This window comes from Salvelinus alpinus, chromosome 9, assembly GCF_045679555.1.
Source record: "Salvelinus alpinus chromosome 9, SLU_Salpinus.1, whole genome shotgun sequence".
Classification (NCBI taxonomy): Eukaryota; Metazoa; Chordata; class Actinopteri; order Salmoniformes; family Salmonidae; genus Salvelinus; species Salvelinus alpinus.
Genome location: NC_092094.1, coordinates 75,206,630 through 75,229,238, shown reverse-complemented (window position 1 = coordinate 75,229,238; position 22,609 = coordinate 75,206,630). Strand labels below are relative to the sequence as shown.

Below are 22,609 nucleotides of genomic sequence, written 5' to 3'. Positions count from 1 at the left end.
CTCAAATATATTTTCATTTGTTTAACACTTTTTTTGGTTTCTACATGATTCCATATGTGTTATTTCATAGTTTTGATGTCTTCACTATTATTCTACAATGTATAAAATAGTAAAAATAAAGAGAAACCCTTGAATGAGTAGGTGTTTCCAAACTTTTGACTGGTACTGTATAAAATGGGCATATCTATGTTAATACAGAGTAGCTCAAAATATTTCTAATCATTAAAAAGGACAAATAATACAATGGATCATGATACTTTGCAGCACCCCTATTTTGTAAGTGGGGATGCAGCTTCTCCATTTGCAACATTGCTCAGGCGCCCCTATGTGTGTGTTGTTGACGTGTTTGTGGTCTTTGATGTTTTTAGCTGCTTAACACTGAACACTCATCACTTTAGGAAATGACTTGACCACAGCATTCAGTTTCACACACATCACACACATCACACATTCACAGCAAGTGTGTGTGTCCGGAATGATGAGCCACTGACCTGAGAACAAAGTGGTTATTATACGCACATCCACAACGGAATGCAGGCGGAAATGTTTGAGAACCAAAACAAAAGCTTGTCTAAGCCAACCCCTGACCCCTCTGCTCATCATGTCATCATCACCCCCACCCCCATTCTGTCTGCTCCATCTATTAGATACTGCTAGTCCAAAAGAGAGAGAGAGTGTGTGTGTGTGTCCAGATGGCATAGAGATAAACAGGAAACCCAATGATTAATATCCATTCCCCCTTAGTGTAGAAAAGTCAATAGGTATTTTCATTTAAATATTCTCTTGCCTACGTGTTTGGTTCAGTCATATTATATTGGACATCTCTGGCCTTTGTTAAGAGCTTTATGTTGACAGATCTCATATTCAATTTAGACAAGTAGGACATTGTCACTGAGATGCGTACCTTCTCTCGGTAAGCGGGCGGACGTGGGTGTGAATTCTAGGAAGGAAAAGGTATCTGTGCTGTGTCACGGCACAGCTAGGAACATAAGCATTTCCCTGCACCTGCGATTACTTCTGCAAAACTGTACGCGACCAATAAGCTTTGATTTGATGAATTCGTAGTAATACGCTGAAGGTCTGTTCAGTAATGTGATTGGTGTTGGCGGCGGAGTGGGTGTGTGGCAGCAGGGGTGTACTTCAGCCGTGTGTCTGGTCATTGAATATGGGGCGTTCCATGTAATTTCAGCCGTAAGACCCACAATCTGATTTGTTTTGAAATCATTTCTGTAGTTAGAAACAACTTAGATTAGCATTCCTGCAACATTATTTTTGGTGAAATATAAGCTTAAGCTAATTGATTGCACCCAAATTTGCCATTTTAATTTCTAGGATTCATATAATATTCAATAAATATGGTACCTAACATCCGATTTGGACCAAACTTTTTTTTCTAACCATGAGTAAGACCTGAGGAACCCAAAGAAATTGTCAAAAAATGTTTTTCTAAAGACTGTTGACATCTAGTGGAAGCCCTAGGAACTGCAATCTGGGAGGACTTGGCCTTATTAAAGTGATAGCCATTGAAAATATAGGTATGCTGCCTTTTGGGGGGGGATGATTTGTCCTCTGGGTTTCGCATGCCATATCAGTTCTGTTATACTCACAGACATAATTTTAACAGTTTTAGAAACTTTAGAGTGTTCTATCCAAATCTACCAATTATATGCATATCCTGGCTTCTGGGCCTGAGGAACAGGCCGTTTACTTTGTGCATGCTTTTCATCCGGACGTCAAAATACTGCCCCCTACCCAAGAGAGGTTAAACCCTTTACAATGAAGATCTGTGAATTTATTTGGATTTTTACTAATTATCTTTGAAAGACGGGGTCCTGAAAAAGGGGCATTTCTGTTTTTGCAGAGTTTATATACTCGTTGTTGGGGTGGGATTGGCGTGGGGTTTGGGTGGGGCTTTTGACTATTTCATTGGATTCCTCATGTCTTACTCATTGTTTTAAAAAGTTTGGTCCAAATTGAATGTTAGTTACTATATTATATGAATCCTATACATTTATAATTGGCAATTTGGGTGCAATCAATTAGCTTCATTTCTCAAAGATCAAATTATATTTCAACAAAATAATGTTGCTGTAATGCTAATTTTATCTGTTTTTACTAACAGAAACAATTTCGGAACAATCTGAGATGGTGGGTGTAAATCTTCTTTTATTACATTGTTTCAGACACCCAACCTCTCCTCTGTTCTACATGTTCTCCATTACTGTCCCAAAAGGATCTGTAGTAGTGGAGTTATAGTGTGTGTGTGATGATGGTGTCAGCTTGCGTGACCAGTAACTCCCCCCTGAGACTCTTATCTTCCTAAGTAAAGGCCTATGTTGGTCTGTAAATGTGCAAGCGTGTGTGTGTGATTTAAACTAGCCAGAGGGGCGTTTTTAAAGGAATTAAAGCCACATCAAAGCTGGAGGTAATTGCTGCCTGGCTGATCTCTCTCTGCTGTTTGTTTTTAATGAGAGCTAATCGCTAGGGGTGCAGTTAACACACACACACACACACACACTCAACATAGCGTTGTCTTGCTAGCCACAGGTCAACAAACAAACAAATCATTAGCAGTTCCTCCAGTCACAGGAGAGAAGAGGAAGGGGGGGATAGGAGAGAAAGTGGGTTTGTGTGTTTATGATAATAGTGATTGGTATGTCTGACAGTTCAAAGGGAGTGTTTAGCTGTGTGTTATCAGTGGTTACTTGTGTGTGTGATTATTATCAATATGACCTAATGTTAGAATTTAGACCCAGATTAAACTATAATCACAGCAACATCTCCTGGCAGAGACAACACCTGGCCTAGTTGCATGCACGCGATTAGGCCAGACGTTGTCTCTGCCAGTAGGTGTTGCTTTATTGTGGGTCTCATTTCTACCATTGGGCCGTATTGATAATAATTGCCAGAACAATGTGATATAGTTTTTGGCTACGCAGGTGTGGAATCGCTCAGGAATAGTTTACTAGAGCAAATTTATTCTTCGCACGCAAGGCACACAGACCGATGAATAATCCTCCGATATGAGGAAAAGAGCTGACTGTATGCAGTCTGTCCTGAAGCATACAAATACCGACTTTAGATAAGAGGGGAAAGATGCAATGTTCACAGAAAATCTCCAACGCAAAGTTGAGATGAGAACAGGGTGATTGTTGACAGGCTAGTCAGCATTCCTCTCCATCCTTTTCTCTCTCTCTCCGTCTCCCTCCAGGTGAAATCTAATGCCTTCATTAAATCCGAGATGCATAGCTAAGTTATTGAATACTTTAACAACTTCACCTCTCAGATTGGTAAAATGAGTTGTGGTATTGAGTAGAAGGACATGACTTTGCAATTAAAATGACTGCAAATGTATGAATACAGTGTGGTGTTAGTTGTTGTTTTGGGTAATGTCGAGGCCTATATTATCAGGAGCTATCAGGAGCTCTGACTGTATGACTACGTTGTATGAATAGCAAAGCTATATAGCAGGTAGACTTTTTTTCAGTCAGTTCGACAATAAATAGTCAATGTGTCCCGACTCCGTGGCTGGCTATATATTCATATGAAACACGCAAAATAAAATTTAATGAATGTGCCACAAAACAAATTTAAGTGGATTTCAACTCATCGTTACAGCTTACATTACATGGGACGTGCTAATTCACTCACATGAAACTCCTCATGCTCTCCCTCCTCGGTGAAAAGAAATTTGACCGCAGCTGACCACAGCGCGCCTGTCCTATCAATAGGTCACTAGAAGATGCTATCGTTTGTTCTAGCGGGAGAAGGCTATACAGACTTTTCTGACTTGCGAATTGAAACTTTTAATTGAAAAGAAGCCTAGTTAATGAAGTGGAAAAGTAGCTGACTGACAATGAGTCTGTTATTGCTTATGGAAAACACCGAAACACAAACGCACTGTTCAAAGAGACCACCAGAATTAGTAACCACCATTTACAAATGCTATTATGTTTGACTTGTAAATGAGTCAAATTAGAGAGTTAAAACATCTTAAACAACACACCCATTCACACGAAACCATGAGCTCAGCTCCATAGCATTTAGAGCAACAGCTCTCTTTAACAGCCTGGGTCGATCCGTGTGTGTAAGTAGTAGGGCTTTCCCCGACAAAAAAATTAATAATCTTGGCTGACCGAGAGTTGTCGGTTCTTTCGACCCATTGATTGTTTAGAAATGTCGAAACGTGTATTTTTCCATATAGACACACCCTATGTTTGAATAAAATCAATTATATGTGGGCTACTAAGCTTGTCTGGTGCTGTAAGCACTGCGATTTAAAAATGAAAACACACAAACTACTAAATACGAGCCAGAAATCAATATAGTCTACAAGGTGTGAATCAGACAGGTGTCTCATGTGCCTAAAAATACACTACCGTTCAAAAGTTTGGGGTCACTAAGAAATGTCCTTGTTTTTGAAAGAAAGTAAAAAAAAAATATATGTTTTTTTGTCCATTAAAATAACATCAAATTGATCAGAAATACAGTGTAGATGTTAATGTTGTAAATGACTATTGTAGCTGGAAATGGCAGATTTTTTTAATGGAATATCAACGTAGGCATACAGAGGCCCATTATCAGCAACCGTCACAGGCTGACCACACCGCTCGCGTCGCATGCTCGAGCGTTGCAAAATAAATGTAGGAATCTATGTTATTCAATTATTGCACCCACACTGCTCGTGTGTGTAAACGAGCGTCTGCGTTGCCAAGGGCTAAAATAGAAGTCATTCCTATTTCTGAGGCAGATTGCGCTGCAAGTCCTGCCTTTCCCATCTCCTCATTGGTTTATAGAAGCAGGTACCCACGTGCCATCTCCTCATTGGTTATACCCACGTGGGTGATTGAAAGACGAACTGTGTTGCCGGTCGGTGTAGTAATACTATGAAAGTTTAGATGCCAATCACCATATAAGTTCAAAGATGAAAAAGCCTGGAAGGAGGAGAGATGACTAGAAACGATTCGGTTGGCCGTTTTGTGTGTGGATTAATTGTCGGAGTAGAGGACCTTGTGCATTTCAGGTAAAATAACAACTCAATGTTTATACCCCAGGACAAATTAGCTAGCAACAGCAAGCTAGCTAAATAGGACAAATTAGCTAACAAGTGCAAGCTAACTAGCTAAATTGCCATAAATGTTTAATGCTTTTTGACCTGTCCCCAAATTAATGTCATTGGTTCAGAGTTTGTTTTGATATTTTAATCTGCGTGTCGTGATCGCGTTTGGTGTAGGGGGACAAAAATAAATTTATGCACGCGCGCAGCCGGTTTGGGTTCCGTGTCACTCCTGTGTTCTAATGGCACGTTGTGTTAGCTAATCCAAGTTTATCATTTTAAAAGGCTAATTGATCATTAGAAAAACCTTTTGCAATTATGTTAGCACAGCTGAAAACTGTTGTTCTGATTATAGAAGCAATAAAACTGGCCTTCTGTTGAGTATCTGGAGCATCAGCATTTGTGGGTTCGATTACAGGCTCAAAATGGCCAGAATCAAAGAACTATCTTCTGAAACTCGTCAGTCTATTCTAGTTCTGAGAAATGAAGGCTATTCCATGCGAGAAATTGCCAAGAAACTGAAGATCTTTAACAGCGCTGTGTACTACTCCCTTCACAGAACAGCGCAAAATGGCTCTAACCAGAATAGAAAGAGGAGTGGGAGGCCCCGGTGCACAACTGAATAAGAGGACAAGTATATTAGTGTCTAGTTTGAGAAACAGATGCCTCAAAAGTCCTCAACTGGCAGCTTCATTAAATAGTACCAGTCTCAATGTCAACAGTGAAGAGGTGACTCCGGGATGCTGGCCTTCTAGGCAGAGTTGCAAAGAAAAAGCCATATCTCAGACTGGCCAATAAAAATAAAAGATTAAGATGGGCAAAAGAACACAGACACTGGACAGAGGAAGATTGGAAATAAAGTGTTATGGACAGACAAATCTAAGTTTGAGGTGTTAGGATCACAAAGAAGAACATTCGTGAGACGCAGAAAAAAATTAAAAGATGCTAGAGGAGTGCTTGACGCCATCTGTGAAGCATTGTGGATGCAATGTGATGGTCTGGTGGTGGTAAAGTGGGAGATTTGTACAGGGTAAAAGGGATCTTGAAGAAGGAAGGCTATCACTCCATTTTGCAACGCGATGCCATACCCTGTGGACGACGCTTAATCGGAGCTAATTTCCTCCTTCAACAGGACAATGACCCAAAGCACAACTCCAAACTATGCAAGAACTACACTGCTCAAAAAAATAAAGGGAACACTAAAATAACACATCCTAGATCTGAATGAATGAAATATTCTTATTAAATACTTTTTTCTTTACATAGTTGAATGTGCTGACAACAAAATCACACAAAAATGATCAATGGAAATCAAATTTATCAACCCATGGAGGTCTGGATTTGGAGTCACACTCAAAATTTAAAGTGGAAAACCACACTACAGGCTGATCCAACTTTGATGGCCTCCACGTGCCTGTATGACCTCCCTACAATGCCTGGGCATGCTCCTGATGAGGTGGCGGATGGTCTCCTGAGGGATCTCCTCCCAGACCTGGACTAAAGCATCCGCCAACTCCTGGACAGTCTGTGGTGCAACATGGCGTTGGTGGATGGAGTGAGACATGATGTCCCAGATGTGCTCAATTGGATTCCGGTCTGGGGAACGGGCGGGCCAGTCCATAGCATGAATAACTTCCTCTTGCAGGAACTGCTGACACACTCCAGCCACATGAGGTCTAGCATTGTCTTGCATTAGGAGGAACCCAGGGCCAACCGCAACAGCATATGGTCTCACAAGGGGTCTGAGGATCTCATCTCGGTACCTAATGGCAGTCAGGCTACCTCTGGCGAGCACATGGAGGGCTGTGCGGCCCCCCAAAGAAATGCCACCCCACACCATGACTGACCCACCGCCAAACCGGTCATGCTGGAGGATGTTGCAGGCAGGAGAACGTTCTCCACGGCGTCTCCAGACTCTGTCACGTCTGTCACATGTGCTCAGTGTGAACCTGCTTTCATCTGTGAGGAGCACAGGGCGCCAGTGGCGAATTTGCCAATCTTGGTGTTCTCTGGCAAATGCCAAACGTCCTGCACGGTGTTGGGCTGTAAGCACAACCCCCACCTGTGGACGTCGGGCCCTCATACCACCCTCATGGAGTCTGTTTCTGACCGTTTGAGCAGACACATGCACATTTGTGGCCTGCTGGAGGTCATTTTGCAGGGCTCTGGCAGCGGTAGCGGTCCTGCTGCTGGGTTGTTGCCCTCCTACGGCCTCCTCCACGTCTCCTGATGTACTGGCCTGTCTCCTGGTAGCGCCTCCATGCTCTGGACACTACGCTGACAGACACAGCAAACCTTCTTGCCACAGCTCGCATTGCTGTGCCATCCTGGATGAGCTGCACTACCTGAGCCACTTGTGTGGGTTGTAGACTCCGTCTCATGCTACCACTAGAGCGAAAGCACTGCCAGCATTCAAAAGTGACCAAAACATCAGCCAGGAAGCATAGGAACTGAGAAGTGGTCTGTGGTCACCCACCTGCAGAACCACTCCTTTATTGGGGGTGTCTTGCTAATTGCCTATAATTTCCACCTGTTGTCTATTCCATTTGCACAACAGCATGTGACATTTATTGTCAATCAGTGTTGCTTCCTAAGTGGACAGTTTGATTTCACAGAAGTGTGATTGACTTGGAGTTACATTGTGTTGTTTAAGTGTTCCCTTTATTTTTTTGAGCAGTGTATTTAGGGAAGAAGCAGACAGCTGGTATTCTGTCTATAATGGAGTGACCAGCACAGTCACCGGATCTCAACCCTATTGAGCTGTTGTGGGAGCAGCTTGACCGTATGGTACGTAAGAAGTGCCCATCAAGCCAATCCAACTTGTGGGAGGTGCGTCAGGAAGCATGTGGTGAAATCTCTTCAGATTACCTCACAAATTGACAACTAGAATGCCAAAGGTCTGCATGGCTGTAATTGCTGCAAATGGAGGATTCTTTGACGAAAGCAAAGGACACAATTATTATTTCAATTAAAAATCATTATTTATAACCTTGTCAATGTCTTGACTATATTTCCTATTCATATTGCAACTCATTTCATGTATGTTTTCATGGAAAACAAGGACATTTCTAAGTGACCCCATAACTTTTGAACGGTAGTGTATATTTGTGATTACTCGATTTAAAAGGTCTTGGTCAACCAAACAATCGACAAATGGGGTGAGCCTTAGTAAGTAGGTGTGTGTGTGTGTGTCATTGATGCCGTGGTAAAGTTTGAGATGTTCAAATAGGTCATTTGTGATTTTTTTTTTGACCAGTACAGCTGTAGCGGATAGAATCTAGTCGAATCTTGATTAGCATCATAGTGACATTATCACTCGGACACCACGGTCTTGTCCACTATAGCGAAATGGAAAATGAAAACGTGTGTGTTATTTAGCCAAGTACCTGTTTCACTGTGTTTGAAAAGTTTATCTTCGGTCGCCATCGAACCTAGAGTTTTCGTGGTATAGAAGGATTGACAGTACATTATTTGTTGTGGCCTTAATAATAATCAATTGTGCATCGAGTAGGGTTAGTCGTTGTCCACATTTTCATACCATCATACCCTTTCTGTACCATAACGTGGTATACGGTATTACCAGAAGTGCACACAAGGGGCCCTATTTGAAAAGAAGAAAAAAAAAAAAAATTATATTTTTTTATACACAAAACAATTTAGGCAACCGGGATGTTGATCCAGGAGGGGATTGAATGTCTCTGCTGTAACCAAGAAGCTTGATCTGGACATGTAGACACTTTTTAAATAGCAAGTTAGCAAACCAAACCATAGCTGGAACCCTGAGCTGGATACAATTTATTTGACACATCTTAGATTTAACTTATAAGCAGTGGTGTAGCATGCACCCCTGCAGCCTCCAAGTCTTCATCTATCGGTATTTCACAATACCCCGGTAAACGATATAAACTGTACATCGCTCAAGCCTTGCGTCCAAAGCGTCTCTTTTCCCAGGACGGCCTCCTCTATCCTGTCGTAAACCTGGTCAGAAGATCAAATGTGGGCTTTGGTCACACAGCAGCTTACATTAGAATGCTCCAGGCATTACAACCTGCTGTATACCATCTTAAACCTTGCGCACGCACACAAATGCACACACAGACTTGTCAGATCAGAGGCCTGGAAATCAGAAAATCAGTCAGGCACGACGGGCAGCCCGTGGAAAAGGGCCCCGCTAATTACTAGCTAACACTGAACCATCGCTATACAGCTGAGGATATGAATTACCATGCACACACTTCCATCAAAGCACACTTCCATCTTCATTCATCATGTACAGTACCAGTATTCCATCTGATGAGAGAAAGAGAGAGAGAGAGCGCGAGAGAGAGAAAGGTACTTTAATTCTATATTGCTTGTCAACATTTCTTAATAAACTCACTTTAACATAGTCATGAATATTGATTAGGTGCCAGGATACGGACTCTCTCAAGCAGAACGTCATCACCTGCTAAGTCAACTAAAATCAGCTCAGACGAGAGAGGGAGAGAGGGAGAGAGGGAGAGAGGGAGAGAGGGACAGGCAGCGGCTGTTTTTTTTTTTTACAGTGTTTTTTCACTTTAAAACGTATACCAAACAAAAACCAATGATTGCAAAGATAAACTATATGCACAAGGACTACATTTAACTGTTTCCACAGAACATTTAGCAAAAACACATTTACTTGAAGAACAGTGCCGATACGAAGTTTGGTAACAGAATTACCTAGAGAGAGAGATGAAAGTCATGGGATGTGGTGGGGAAGGAAGGAAAATAAAGATTTAGATGAGAGGAGAAGACGCACATTTTGGGTACAGACCCCGAAGATGGCCATATCTACAGTAGTCCTTTCCTTGAACTGCAGAGAGAGAACATAACAGAGATCTAATCGACTCAATGGAATAGGTCTTAACAGGACCAGGCCAATGAATTAACCCAATAACAGCAGTAGTCAATCTGTGTACGGTAATACTGATATTACCAGAGAAAACAGACTGATTAGGATCAACAGAATAGTGTGTGTGAGTCTGTCGGTATGTATGTGTGAAAGCATACGAGGTCAGTAGAGCAGACTGGATTATTCACACTCACTGTTGATCTGATGGTTCCAAATGTATCCCAGCATTCCTTGTGTGTGTGCGCACTGGTTTATTCCACAACCTGTAGCCAGGCCCAGTAATGACAGGACTGAGATGAAGGATCTTTGTTCTCGTGTGTGTGTGTGTGTTGAGAGAACCCCATGGTTAGTGTAGATGTACATCTTTCTCTCTCTCTCTCTCTCTATAGGATCGCAGAACGATTAGCCTACATCTGCATGTTCGGCATATCATTAACCTGATGCTTCTAGCTCTGTCTCTGTGCTTCTCTGTCATTCTACATCGATAATGTTATTGGTAATCTTTGAACGGAAGCAGTACTGGTCAAGGACGCACGCGCGCACGCACGCACACACGGTATAAATCCCAGTGTTTGCCAGGTCCTTATCCAGAGGAAGTCCAGTCCAAGCTGTTAAGGAAAAAGCGCTGAGTGATGTCATTACACAGAGCCTATATCCTGCCCAAGATAAATAGAGAGAAAAGTAGTTCAAGTCCTGTAAAAGTTGTGTTGGGGAAAGCTTTCATGGGTGAACTGAATAATAAACAGAGCCATGGCATGAGATGATAGCCCACTGCTGTATCTGAAACACAACTGGAATGCTCTAGGGTTTTATCATTATGATGTATTTACTATGTATCTGACCAGTATACTGGAGAAGTCTCTGGTGTATGTTTCAGCTCCTAGCTTTGACTTGATTCTTCACAAAACCACGACCAGGACAAAAAAAAAGACAATGATTTTGGGGGCATTTCACAAGATTTAATCTCTAAAATGGTCCTTAGTAGGAAAGATTGTTGACTTCTTTGTGAAATTTCTATCTAAAAGCATAATTGAGAAATAATTAATCATTCATGACATTGTGGCCTTACCCAGGCCTCCTTTAAGACTCCTTATTGTTTAATCTGTAGGTGCTACAAAGCAAACATTGGTCTCATATAAAGCTTTACCACTTTCTCTGTGATATGAGTCGTATTTTGATTTAGATTTTTTTTTTTTACATTCATTTATTTATAGAAAAATATAAACATGATTGAAAAATAGGAAATGTTTGATTTTGGTATTTTTCTATTTTTTGTTGAACATAATATTCTTTACGGGCAGATCAAAGTCCCAGAGTGGGATCTCTGCTACTTGTATAGTTATTAAAATCTAAAATGTTCTATTTTAAATATTCATGTTTATCTTTTTTTTATATGCACAAATAAATGTAAGAAAATTGTTATTGAAGTCAAAAAACGACTCATATTACAGAGAAAGTGGTGAAGCTTCTTATGACACCAATGTTTGCTTTGTAGCACATACAGATGAAACATTATGGAGTCTTAAAGGAGGCCTGGGTAAGGCCACAATGTCATGAATATGCCATGTCTTTTTGTTCCTGGTTTCATGAAGAATCACTCTTCTAGACTTCATAATTCAGCCTTCACAGACCATTGAATGTTTTTTCCAGTCAAGTCTGTAGTTTTTCATCATTCTCTCCTCTGACTTCCCTTATCTCTCTGCCTGTTATAGAAACAGACCCAGGAAATGCCTGTTGGAAGATTTTAAGTGGTTCTGACCCCCATATATAGTTGTGTGTGTGAGTTAGGAGGTTATTAGGGAATAGGGAGGGTAAGTGTGTTTTAGCTACGTCTCAGAGAGCCAAAAACAACTGCAAAGTATTTTAACCACTCTGACAAATGAATGGATAGGAAACACTCAATGTCTTTCATGCTGAGAGGAAGCAGGCCACTGCCAGCAGTGTGTGTGTGTGTGTGTGCGTGCGTGCGTGCGTGCGTGCGTGCGTGCGTGCGTGCGTGCGTGCGTGCGTGCAGCCTAGTAATGTGAGCTAAGATTACGTCACATTCTCATGCATCAGTGACAAAATCATAAGGACCACTCATAGTACTTCATGATTAGATTACATATGTTTGGATTGTAGGACCTGCAGCTTTCTGTTGGAATGACTTTACAGAGGGAGAAAATAAAACAACATGTACACATACACACACAGGCACACAAGCCTCAGTCACAGACAGACGTAGAAATTCTGAACACAGAACAGTGAGCAAGTCATGTTGATTTGACTGGAGCAAGCTATTAACCAGATATAACCAGGGGTCGTGTCTACTCATTGTCAGACATAGTGCGCACACAGTTCAGGAGACTGAGATTTGAAGAAATATGGTAATTACGCACGCACACACACACACACACATACATACATACATACATACATACATACATACATACATACATATATATATATATACACATACTGCTTGATACATACTGCTGATGAAAGTGTGGTTAGTCATGCCATTCAAATGATGTCTTGGGGCATACTGTACAACAGTGACTGGTTTCAGTGGATCCTCTTCAGGTTCAGAAACAAAACCTGTGTCTCAAATGCTACCCTATTCCCTTTGGTGCACTACTGTGGCCATTTGCCACCCCTAACCCTACAGTATGTGTCCCAGGTCAAAAGTAGTGTATTATCTAGGACTAGGTTATAGGGTGTCATTTAGGGCAGTGTTTCCCAACTCCGGTCCTCGAGTTCCCCCCAACGGGGCACATTTTTCGTTTGAAGACTCCATATTTCATGATCTGGGTATCTGAGATACTGTGCCTTCAGAAAGTATTCATACCCCTTGACTTTTTCCACTTTTTTTTGTTTTACAAATTGGAATGAAAATTGTTGACAATTAAATCAATCTAAAGAAAATGCTCTTGTCAAAGTGGAAGAAAAATTCTAACATTTGTAAAAAAAAATATGAAAAATACAACACTAATATTTCTTGATTCCACCCCTGGATTTACCCATTATTCTTTTCAAAATTCTTCAAGCTCAGTCAAATTGGTTGTTGATCATAGCCAGACAACCACTTTCAGATATTGCCATAGATTTTCAAACAGATTAAATTGAAAACTGAAACTCGGCCACTCAGGAACATTCACCCTTTTCTTGGTAATCAACTCCAGTGTTGATTTGGCTTTATGTTTTAGGTTATTGTCCAGCTGAAGGGTGAATTCATTTCCCAGTGTTTGGTGGAAAGCAGACTGAACCAGGTTTTCCTCCAGGATTTTTCCTGTGCTTAGCTTCATTCCGTTTATTTTTTTGTTTGTTTTTATCCTGAAAAACTCCCCAACGATTACAAGCATACACATAACATGATGCAGCCACCACTATGCTTGAACATATGGAGGTATTCAGTAGAGGTCGACCGATTTTATGATTTTTCAACACCGATAACGATTATTGGAGGACCAAAAAAAGCCGATACCGATTAATCGGCCGCTATTTAAAAAATGTATTTGTAATAATGACAATTACAACAATACTGAATGAACACTTATTTTAACTTAATATAATACATCAATAAAAATCAATTTAGCCTCAAATAAATAATTAAACATGTTCAATTCGGTTTAAATAATGCAAAAACAAAGTGTTGAAGAAAGTAAAAGTGCAATATATGCCATGTAAAAAAGCTAACGTTTAAGTTCCTTGCTCAGAACATGAGAACATATGAAAGCTGGTGGTTCCTTTTAACATTTAGATGCACTATTGTAAAGTGGTTGTTCCACTGGATATCATAAGGTGAATGCACCAATTTGTAAGTCGCTCTGGATAAGAGCGTCTGCTAAATGACTTAAATGTAATGTAAATGTAACATGAGACTTCAATATTCAACAACTACTCCAAGTCTCAGAGCGAGTGACGTTTGAAACGCTATTAGCGTGCACCCCGCTAACTAGCTAGCCTTTTCACATCGGTTACACCAGCCTAATCTCGGGAGTTGATAGGCTTGAAGTCATAAACAGCGCAATGCTTGAAGCACAGTGAAGAGCTGCTGGCAAAACGCACGAAAGTGCTGTTTGAATGAATGCTTACGAGCCTGCTGCTGACTGAGCGATGGTAGGCAGACTGCTCTATCAAATATCAAATCATAGACTTAATTATACCATAATAACACACAGAAATACGAGCCTTTTGTCATTAATATGGTCGAATCCGGAAACTATCATTTCGAAAACAAAATGTTTATTATTATTGCATATACCCTGACTCTGCGTGCAATGAACGCAAGAGAACGGACACAATTTCCCCTGGTTAATATTGCCTGCTAACCTGGATTTCTTTTAGCTAAATATGCAGGTTTAAAAATATATACTTCTGTGTATTGATTTTAAGAAAGGCATTGATGTTTATGGTTAGGAACATGTTGGAGCAACGACAGTCCTTTTTACGCGAATGCGCACCGCATCGATTATATGCAACGCAGGACACTCTAGATAAACTAGTAATATCATCAACCATGTGTAGTTAACTAGTGATTATGATTGATTGATTGATTGTTTTTTATAAGATAAGTTTAATGCTAGCTAGCAACTTACCCTGGCTTCTTACTGCATTCGCGTAACAGGCAGTCTCCTCGTGGAGTGCAATGTAATCAGGTGGTTAGAGCGTTGGACTAGTTAACTGTAAGGTTGCAAGATTAAATCCCAGAGCTGACAAGGTAAAAATCTGTCGTTCTGCCCCTGAACAAGGCAGTTAACCCACCGTTCCTAGGCTGTCATTGAAAATAAGAATGTGTTCTTAACTGACTTGCCTAGTTAAATGAAGTTGTTAGAATTTTTCTTTTTTAAATAGGCCAAATCGGTGTCCAACAATACCGATTTCCGATTGTTATGAAAACTTGAAATCGGCCCTATGTAATCGGCCATTCCGATTAATCGGTCGACCTCTAGTACTCAGTAATGTATTGGATTTCCCCCAAACATAACACTTTGTATTCAGAACAAAAAGTGAATTGCTTTGCCACATTTTTTGCAGTATTACTTTTGTGCCTTGTTGCAAACAGGATGCATGTTTTGGAATATTTTTTTATTCTGTACAGGCTTTCTTCTTCTCACACTGTCATTTAGGTTAGTATTGTGGAGTAACTACAATGTTGTTGATCCGTCCTCAGTTATCTCTTATCACAGCCATTAAACGCAATCCGTTTTAAAATCACCATTGACATCGTGGTGAAATCCTTGAGTGGTTTCCTTCCTCTCTGGCAACTGAGTTAGGAAGGACGCCTTTATCTTTGTAGTGACTGGGTGTATAGATATTCAATAGGTCGCCTTTGCAAGGCATTATTTAGGCTTGCCATAACAAAGGGGTTTAGTACTATTGACGTCTTGAGTCAATAGTATTCCACCCATTTGTTATGTCAAGCCTCAATAAGTTCATGAGTGTACATTTGCATAGTTACTTAAGCTTTACATTTTTTATGAATTTGTAAAAATGTCAAACAATTCCACTTTGACATTATGTTGTATGCCAGTGACGACAAATCTCAATTTAAATTCAGGCTGTACCCCCAACAAAATGTGGAAAAAGTCAAGGGGTGTGACAAATACTTTCTGAAGGCACTGTATGTGGGGCACTGCCTCAGAGGAAAAACTCCCCAAATCAACTGTGAGTTAATGTTGTTTCTCTCTCTCTCTCTCTCTCTCTCTCTCTCTCTCTCTCTCGGTCTCCCTCTCTCCCCTCCCCTGTATCTCTCTCTCTCTCTCTCTCTCTCTCTCTCGGTCTCTCTGTCTCTCTGTCTCTCTCTCTGTCTCTCTCTCTGTCTCTCTCTCTGTCTCTCTCTCTGTCTCTCTGTCTCTCTGTCTGTCTCTCTGTCTGTCTCTTTAGGCGTGAAACCCTCCTGAGATGTTCTCAGTGTAAGGTAGCGTGGTATTGTGACGTCACCTGCCAGGTAAGCAGCCCAACCAGAAGTTCTCTCATATGCTGTTTCCACTCATTCAAGTACCTAAAGAAAGGGACGATGGATGTGAAAGAAATAACCCTATTGAAGGGGAACAATAGACCTAGGGATGTGTGTGTGTGCTTTGTAACATCTGAGACTGACCCAATTCCTACATCAGCACATGATGTCACCTAATGAAATGAATGACACAATGCTGCCCACTGCTGCTCCCCATATAAACTGGTTTCCATTACACAACAGGTGTGTGTTTGTGACAAATGTGTGTGTGTGCTCCTCTACCTCGTCCTTCTGTGCAGTGTTTCCCCTAGATTATTTCCAGGCGTGGTGCAAAGCAACATCCAGCCCCTGTTGCACCAAAATAGAAATCAACAGAAGTCTTGTTTAGTGCAAACACTGCTTCTGTGTAAATTAGAATTTGACCTGCACCGATCTCAAGCCAACACTGTATATTCACCTTTTAGCCATCTTTCTTTCACATCGACGCGAACCTTTACATTTAAGGTCACTTTAATTGCACACGAGGTCCTACCGAAATTTGACTTCTGCTTTTTATCCCCCCTCAACTGTAACCTTATTCTGATAGGGTAACCCCTAACCCTAGTGTAGCCTCCTCCACTCCTCTCTGATATGAAATGTCACCATTCACCTCTGATTTCCCGCTAACAAACGCCCCTGACTTCGCAACCCACTCACTCGCACACGCATGCACGCACACAGCCACACACACACTCATGCACATCTGCCTGTGTGTGTTTGTAAAGTGTGCACATTCCCCCCCCCCCCCCCCTCTTCCACTTCACGTTGCCTTAACATTCAAGAGTTCATTCCCTTCAGTTCTTTCCAAATCTCTCGACGCCTTTTCAGTTTGTACGGGTCCTATTCCTATATCTTTTCTACCCATATGAACACGAATAGAATATATTTTTTAAATGATGTGTTTTCTCTCCAGAAACAGGCATGGTCGGACCATAAGAGGGAGTGTAAATGTCTCCGCAGCCTCCATCCCAGAATCCCCACTGACTCTGTCCGTCTGGCAGCCAGGATCATCTTTAGATTGGTACGCCTCCCCTGACTCGCTCAGCGATTGGTTCAATGTCCTGAATTGACTGGTCAATCCGTTTTTCAATCCCAGTCACTTCAGGAAGTGATTTGAAACTCATTTCAGAAGTTGAAAAATCCTCACAGAAAATGAAGATGGAATTGAGCCCAACCCTTTACTGAGGTTAACAGACCTGGATGAGAACGTTTGTTTTGTTTTTAGACGGTTGTCATGATAAATAATTGATCTCATCTAGTTTTACACTTCTTCCTCTTTTACCATGTTCCTCTTATGTTTTTCCACCACTTCTACCTCCTACATCTCTCTCTCTCTCCCCCCCCCTCCTCTCTCTCTCTCTCTCTCTCCTCCCCCTCTCTCTCCCTCTTCTCTTCCTTTAGTTGAGTCCATCGCAGACTTCTCCAGGGCTGTGTTCTTTAGAGGAGCATGAGTCACGTAAGTCTCTCCCACCTCCCCTACAAAAGTGACATTCAATACTTTGTTTTGCCTTTCTCGTCTAACAAAACAAAATATATACATATGGAAATATACAGAGTCAATCACAATCTCTTCCACAGTTCTTTACATTCATCTATAATTTCCAAACGCAAACATCAACTCAGACAGCAGGAGAAGTCAATTCTAGCTTGGCTGGGGTGGGACATAGCCTGGCCGGGGTGGGACATAGCCTGGCCGGGGTGGGACATAGCCTGGCCGTGCATCTACAGGTGGTGTTTACATGTTGTCCCCAGGTCTCGGATTAAGTACACAACGTCAGCTACAGGACTAGGTGTTGGTTAGACATAACAGACAAAGTGGGGACAGTATTAGACACAGGGACATTGTCAGACACAGTGTTGGACATATTGGGGACATCATACTTAGTTGAGACGGTACCAGACACAGTTTCAGACATAGTTTGGTCAGTGTAAGACATTATGGGGACAGTAGACATGATGAGGACAGTGTCAGACATTATGGGGACATTAGACATGATGAGGACAGTGTCAGACATAATGGGGACAGTATCAGACATAATGGGGACATTAGACATAATGAGGACAGTATCAGACATAATGGGGACAGTATCAGACATAATGGGGACATTAGACATGAGGACAGTGTCAGACATAAGGGGGACATTAGACATAATGGGGACAGTATCAGACATAATGGGGACAGTATCAGACATAATGGGGACATTAGACATGATGAGGACAGTATCAGACATAATGGGGACAGTATCAGACATAATGGGGACAGTGTCAGACATAATGGGGACATTAGACATAATGAGGACAGTATCAGACATAATGGGGACAGTATCAGACATAATGGGGACAGTATCAGACATAATGGGGACAGTATCAGACATAATGGGGACAGTATCAGACATAATGGGGACATTAGACATAATGAGGACAGTATCAGACATAATGGGGACAGTATCAGACATAATGGGGACAGTATCAGACATAATGGGGACAGTATCAGACATAATGGGGACAGTATCAGACATAATGGGGACAGTATCAGACATAATGGGGACATTAGACATGATGAGGACAGTATCAGACATAATGGGGACAGTATCAGACATAATGGGGACAGTGTCAGACATAATGGGGACATTAGACATAATGAGGACAGTATCATACATAATGGGGACAGTATCAGACATAATGGGGACATTAGACATGAGGACAGTGTCAGACATAAGGGGGACAGTATCAGACATAATGGGGACAGTATCAGACATAATGGGGACAGTATCAGACATAATGGGGACAGTATCAGACATAATGGGGACAGTATCAGACATAATGGGGACAGTATCAGACATAATGAGGACAGTATCAGACATAATGGGGACAGTATCAGACATAATGGGGACAGTGTCAGACATAATGGGGACAGTATCAGACATAATGGGGACATTAGACATGAGGACAGTGTCAGACATAATGGGGACAGTATCAGACATAATGGGGACAGTATCAGACATAATGGGGACAGTATCAGACATAATGGGGACAGTATCAGACATAATGGGGACATTAGGCATGATGAGGACAGTGTCAGACACAGTGTGGACAGTAGTAGGGGTGGAAGGAGAAGTTGTGGCTCTCTTCCAGTCTCTTAGTCTAGCTAGCAGCTTCCCACATGGGAATATAACCAGAGCATCACTCCTCATGAAATATACAGGAAGCGGTCAACAAGGCAGCTCAGATGTGACCGACGCATTCTTCTGGTGGCGCAGTGGTCTAGGGCACTGCATCGCAGTGCTAGCTGCGCCACCAGAGTCTCTGGGTTCACGCCCAGGCTCTGTCGCAGCCGGCCGCAACCGGGAGGTCCGTGGGGCGACGCACAATTGGCATAGCGTCGTCCGGGTTAGGGAGGGTTTGGCCGGTATGGATATCCTTGTCTCAGTATGTTAAAATGTAATAAAATGTTTGCACTCTACTGTAAGTCGCTCTGGATAAGAGCGTCTGCTAAATGACAAAAAAAAAAAATAGTTAAATAATGGTGTACATGAAGTCTCTGTTTTGACTATGTTGGTCGACTAACATGCAGATACTGTATATGGTAGAAACAGTATGGTGTAGGCGACCATAACCAGTATTAATGGACCCAGGTTATTCCGCTTGTCATTATCAGAAACTAAGATGGCGGCAGAGAGACCCCTCCAAGTACCTACCGTGGAAAACACTAGGAAGGGAAAGGGAAGGAAAATAATAGGCAACACCACTAGATTATGGTTTTTGAAGATTTTTCTTTTCATTTTCTTTATTTAACCAGGGGAAACCCATTGAGATCAGGGTCTCATTTACAAGGGTGCCCTAGGAACAGTAAATCAACATGGTCAGTCTCAATACAACACTATACATATACATTTACAATTACACATTAGAACAAATGCAATTCAAAAGCAACAGATACAATTACACATCCGTCAACACAAGTGCAATTACAGTGCATTCGGAAAGTATTCAGACCCCTTCCCTTTTTCCACATTTTGTTTCGTTACAGCCTTATTCTAAAATGAATTGAACACATCTTTTTCCTCATCAATCTACACACAATACCCCACAATGACAAAGCGAAAACAGGTTTTTAGAAATGTTTGCAAAAGTTTTACAAATAAAAACAGAAATACCTTATTTACGTAAGTATTCAGACCCTTTGCGATGAGACTCGAAAATTTGCTCAAGTGCTTCCTGTTCCTTGATGCTTCTACAACTTGATTGGAGGCCACCTGTGGTCAATTCAATTAATCGGACACGATTTGAAGGAGTACACCTGTCTATATAAGGTCCCACAGTTGACAGTGCATGTCAGAGCAAAAACCAAGCCATGAAGTCAAAGGAATTGTCTGTAGAGCTCTGAGACAGGATTGTGTCGAGGCACAGATCTGGGGAAGGGTACAAAATATTTCTGCAGCATTGAATGTCCCCAAGAACACATCATTCTTAAATGGGAGAAGTTTGGAACCACCAAGACACTCTTCCTGAGCTGGCCGCCCGGCCAAACTACCAATCGGGGGAGAAGGGCCTTGGTCAGGGAGGTGACAACCATCTCTGCAGCACTCCACCAATCAGGCCTTTATGGTAGAGTGGACAGACGGAAGCCACTCCTCAGTAAAAGGCACATGACAGCCCGCTTGGAGTTTGCAAAAGGCACCTAAAGGAATCAATCAGTACATGAGAAACGATATTGTCTGGTCTGATGAAACCAAGATTGAACTCTTTGGCCTGAATGCCAAGCGTCACGTCTGGAGGAAACGTGGCTACATCCCTACAGTGAAGCATGGTGGTGGCAGCATTATGCTGTGGGGATGGTTTTCAGCGGCAGGGACTGGGAGACTAGTCAGGATCGAGAGAAAGATGAACGGCGCAAAGTACAGAGATCCTTGATGAAAACCTGCTCCAGAGCGCTCATGACCTGAGGGAAAGGTTCACCTTCCAACAGGACAACAACCCTAAGCACACAGCCGGACTTGAGCTCGATCGAACATCTCTGGAGAGACCTGAAAATAGCTGTGCAGCAACGCTCCCCATCCAACCTGACAGAGCTTGAGAGGATCTGCAGAGATGAATGGGAGAAACACCCACCAAATACAGGTGTGCCAAGCTTGTAACGTGATACCCAAGAAGACTCGGGGCCGTAATCGCTGCCAAAGGTGCTTCAGCAAAGTACAGAGTAAATGGTCTGAATACTTATGGAAATGTGATATTTCAGTTTTGTATTTGTAATAAATGTGCAAAAATCTCTACAAACCTGTTTTTGCTTTGACATTACGGTGTATTGTGTGTAGATTGATAAGGGAAAAAAACAATTTAATCAGTTGTAGATTAAGGCTGTAACGTAACTAAAATGGAAAAAGTCAAGGAGTCTGAATACTTTCCGAAAGCACTTTAAGCATTTTCAGTAATGTCACGATGGCGGAGAGCACCCACGCAACAATGGAGCGAGAGTAAGTTGGATTTCCTAATGGAGCGATTACTCTGGTACGACAGAGGATGCACTATCATCACATATCTCTCCAGGGGGATGCACTATCATCACATATCTCTCCAGGGGGATGCACTATCATCACATATTTCTCCAGGGGGATGCACTATCATCACATATCTCTCCAGGGGTATGCACTATCATCACATATCTCTCCAGGGGGATGCACATCATCACATATCTCTCCAGGGGGATGCACATCATCACATATCTCTCCAGGGGGATGCACATCATCATATATCTCTCCAGGGGGATGCACTATCATCACATATCTCTCCAGGGGGATGCACTATCATCACATATCTCTCCAGGGGGATGCACTATCATCACATATCTCTCCAGGGGGATGCACTATCATCACATATCTCTCCAGGGGGATGCACTATCATCACATATCTCTCCAGGGGGATGCACTATCATCACATATCTCTCCAGGGGGATGCACTATCATCACATATCTCTCCAGGGGGATGCACTATCATCACATATCTCTCCAGGGGGATGCACTATCATCACATATCTCTCCAGGGGGATGCACATCATCACATATCTCTCCAGGGGGATGCACTATCATCACATATCTCTCCAGGGGGATGCACTATCATCACATATCTCTCCAGGGGGATGCACATCATCACATATCTCTCCAGGGGGATGCACTATCATCACATATCTCTCCAGGGGGATGCACTATCATCACATATCTCTCCAGGGGGATGCACTATCATCACATATCTCTCCAGGGGGATGCACTATCATCACATATCTCTCCAGGGGGATGCACTATCATCACATATCTCTCCAGGGGGATGCACTATCATCACATATCTCTCCAGGGGGATGCACTATCATCACATATCTCTCCAGGGGGATGCACATCATCACATATCTCTCCAGGGGGATGCACTATCATCACATATCTCTCCAGGGGGATGCACTATCATCACATATCTCTCCAGGGGGATGCACTATCATCACATATCTCTCCAGGGGGATGCACTATCATCACATATCTCTCCAGGGGGATGCACTATCATCACATATCTCTCCAGGGGGATGCACTATCATCACATATCTCTCCAGGGGGATGCACTATCATCACATATCTCTCCAGGGGGATGCACTATCATCACATATCTCTCCAGGGGGATGCACTATCATCACATATCTCTCCAGGGGGATGCACTATCA

At 42.1% G+C, this 22,609-nt stretch overlaps 1 protein-coding gene across 1 annotated transcript in view; it reads left to right on the top strand.

The window, feature by feature from the left end:
- The window catches only part of smyd3 (SET and MYND domain containing 3), a 194,065-nt gene that overhangs the window by 3,542 nt on the left and 167,914 nt on the right, over window positions 1–22,609 (top strand). The window contains exons 2-4 of the mRNA XM_071327203.1: window positions 15,795–15,858; window positions 16,820–16,927; window positions 17,308–17,362. Coding sequence (XP_071183304.1) covers window positions 15,795–15,858; window positions 16,820–16,927; window positions 17,308–17,362 — 227 coding nt within the window. The remainder of the gene's footprint in view (window positions 1–15,794; window positions 15,859–16,819; window positions 16,928–17,307; window positions 17,363–22,609) is intronic.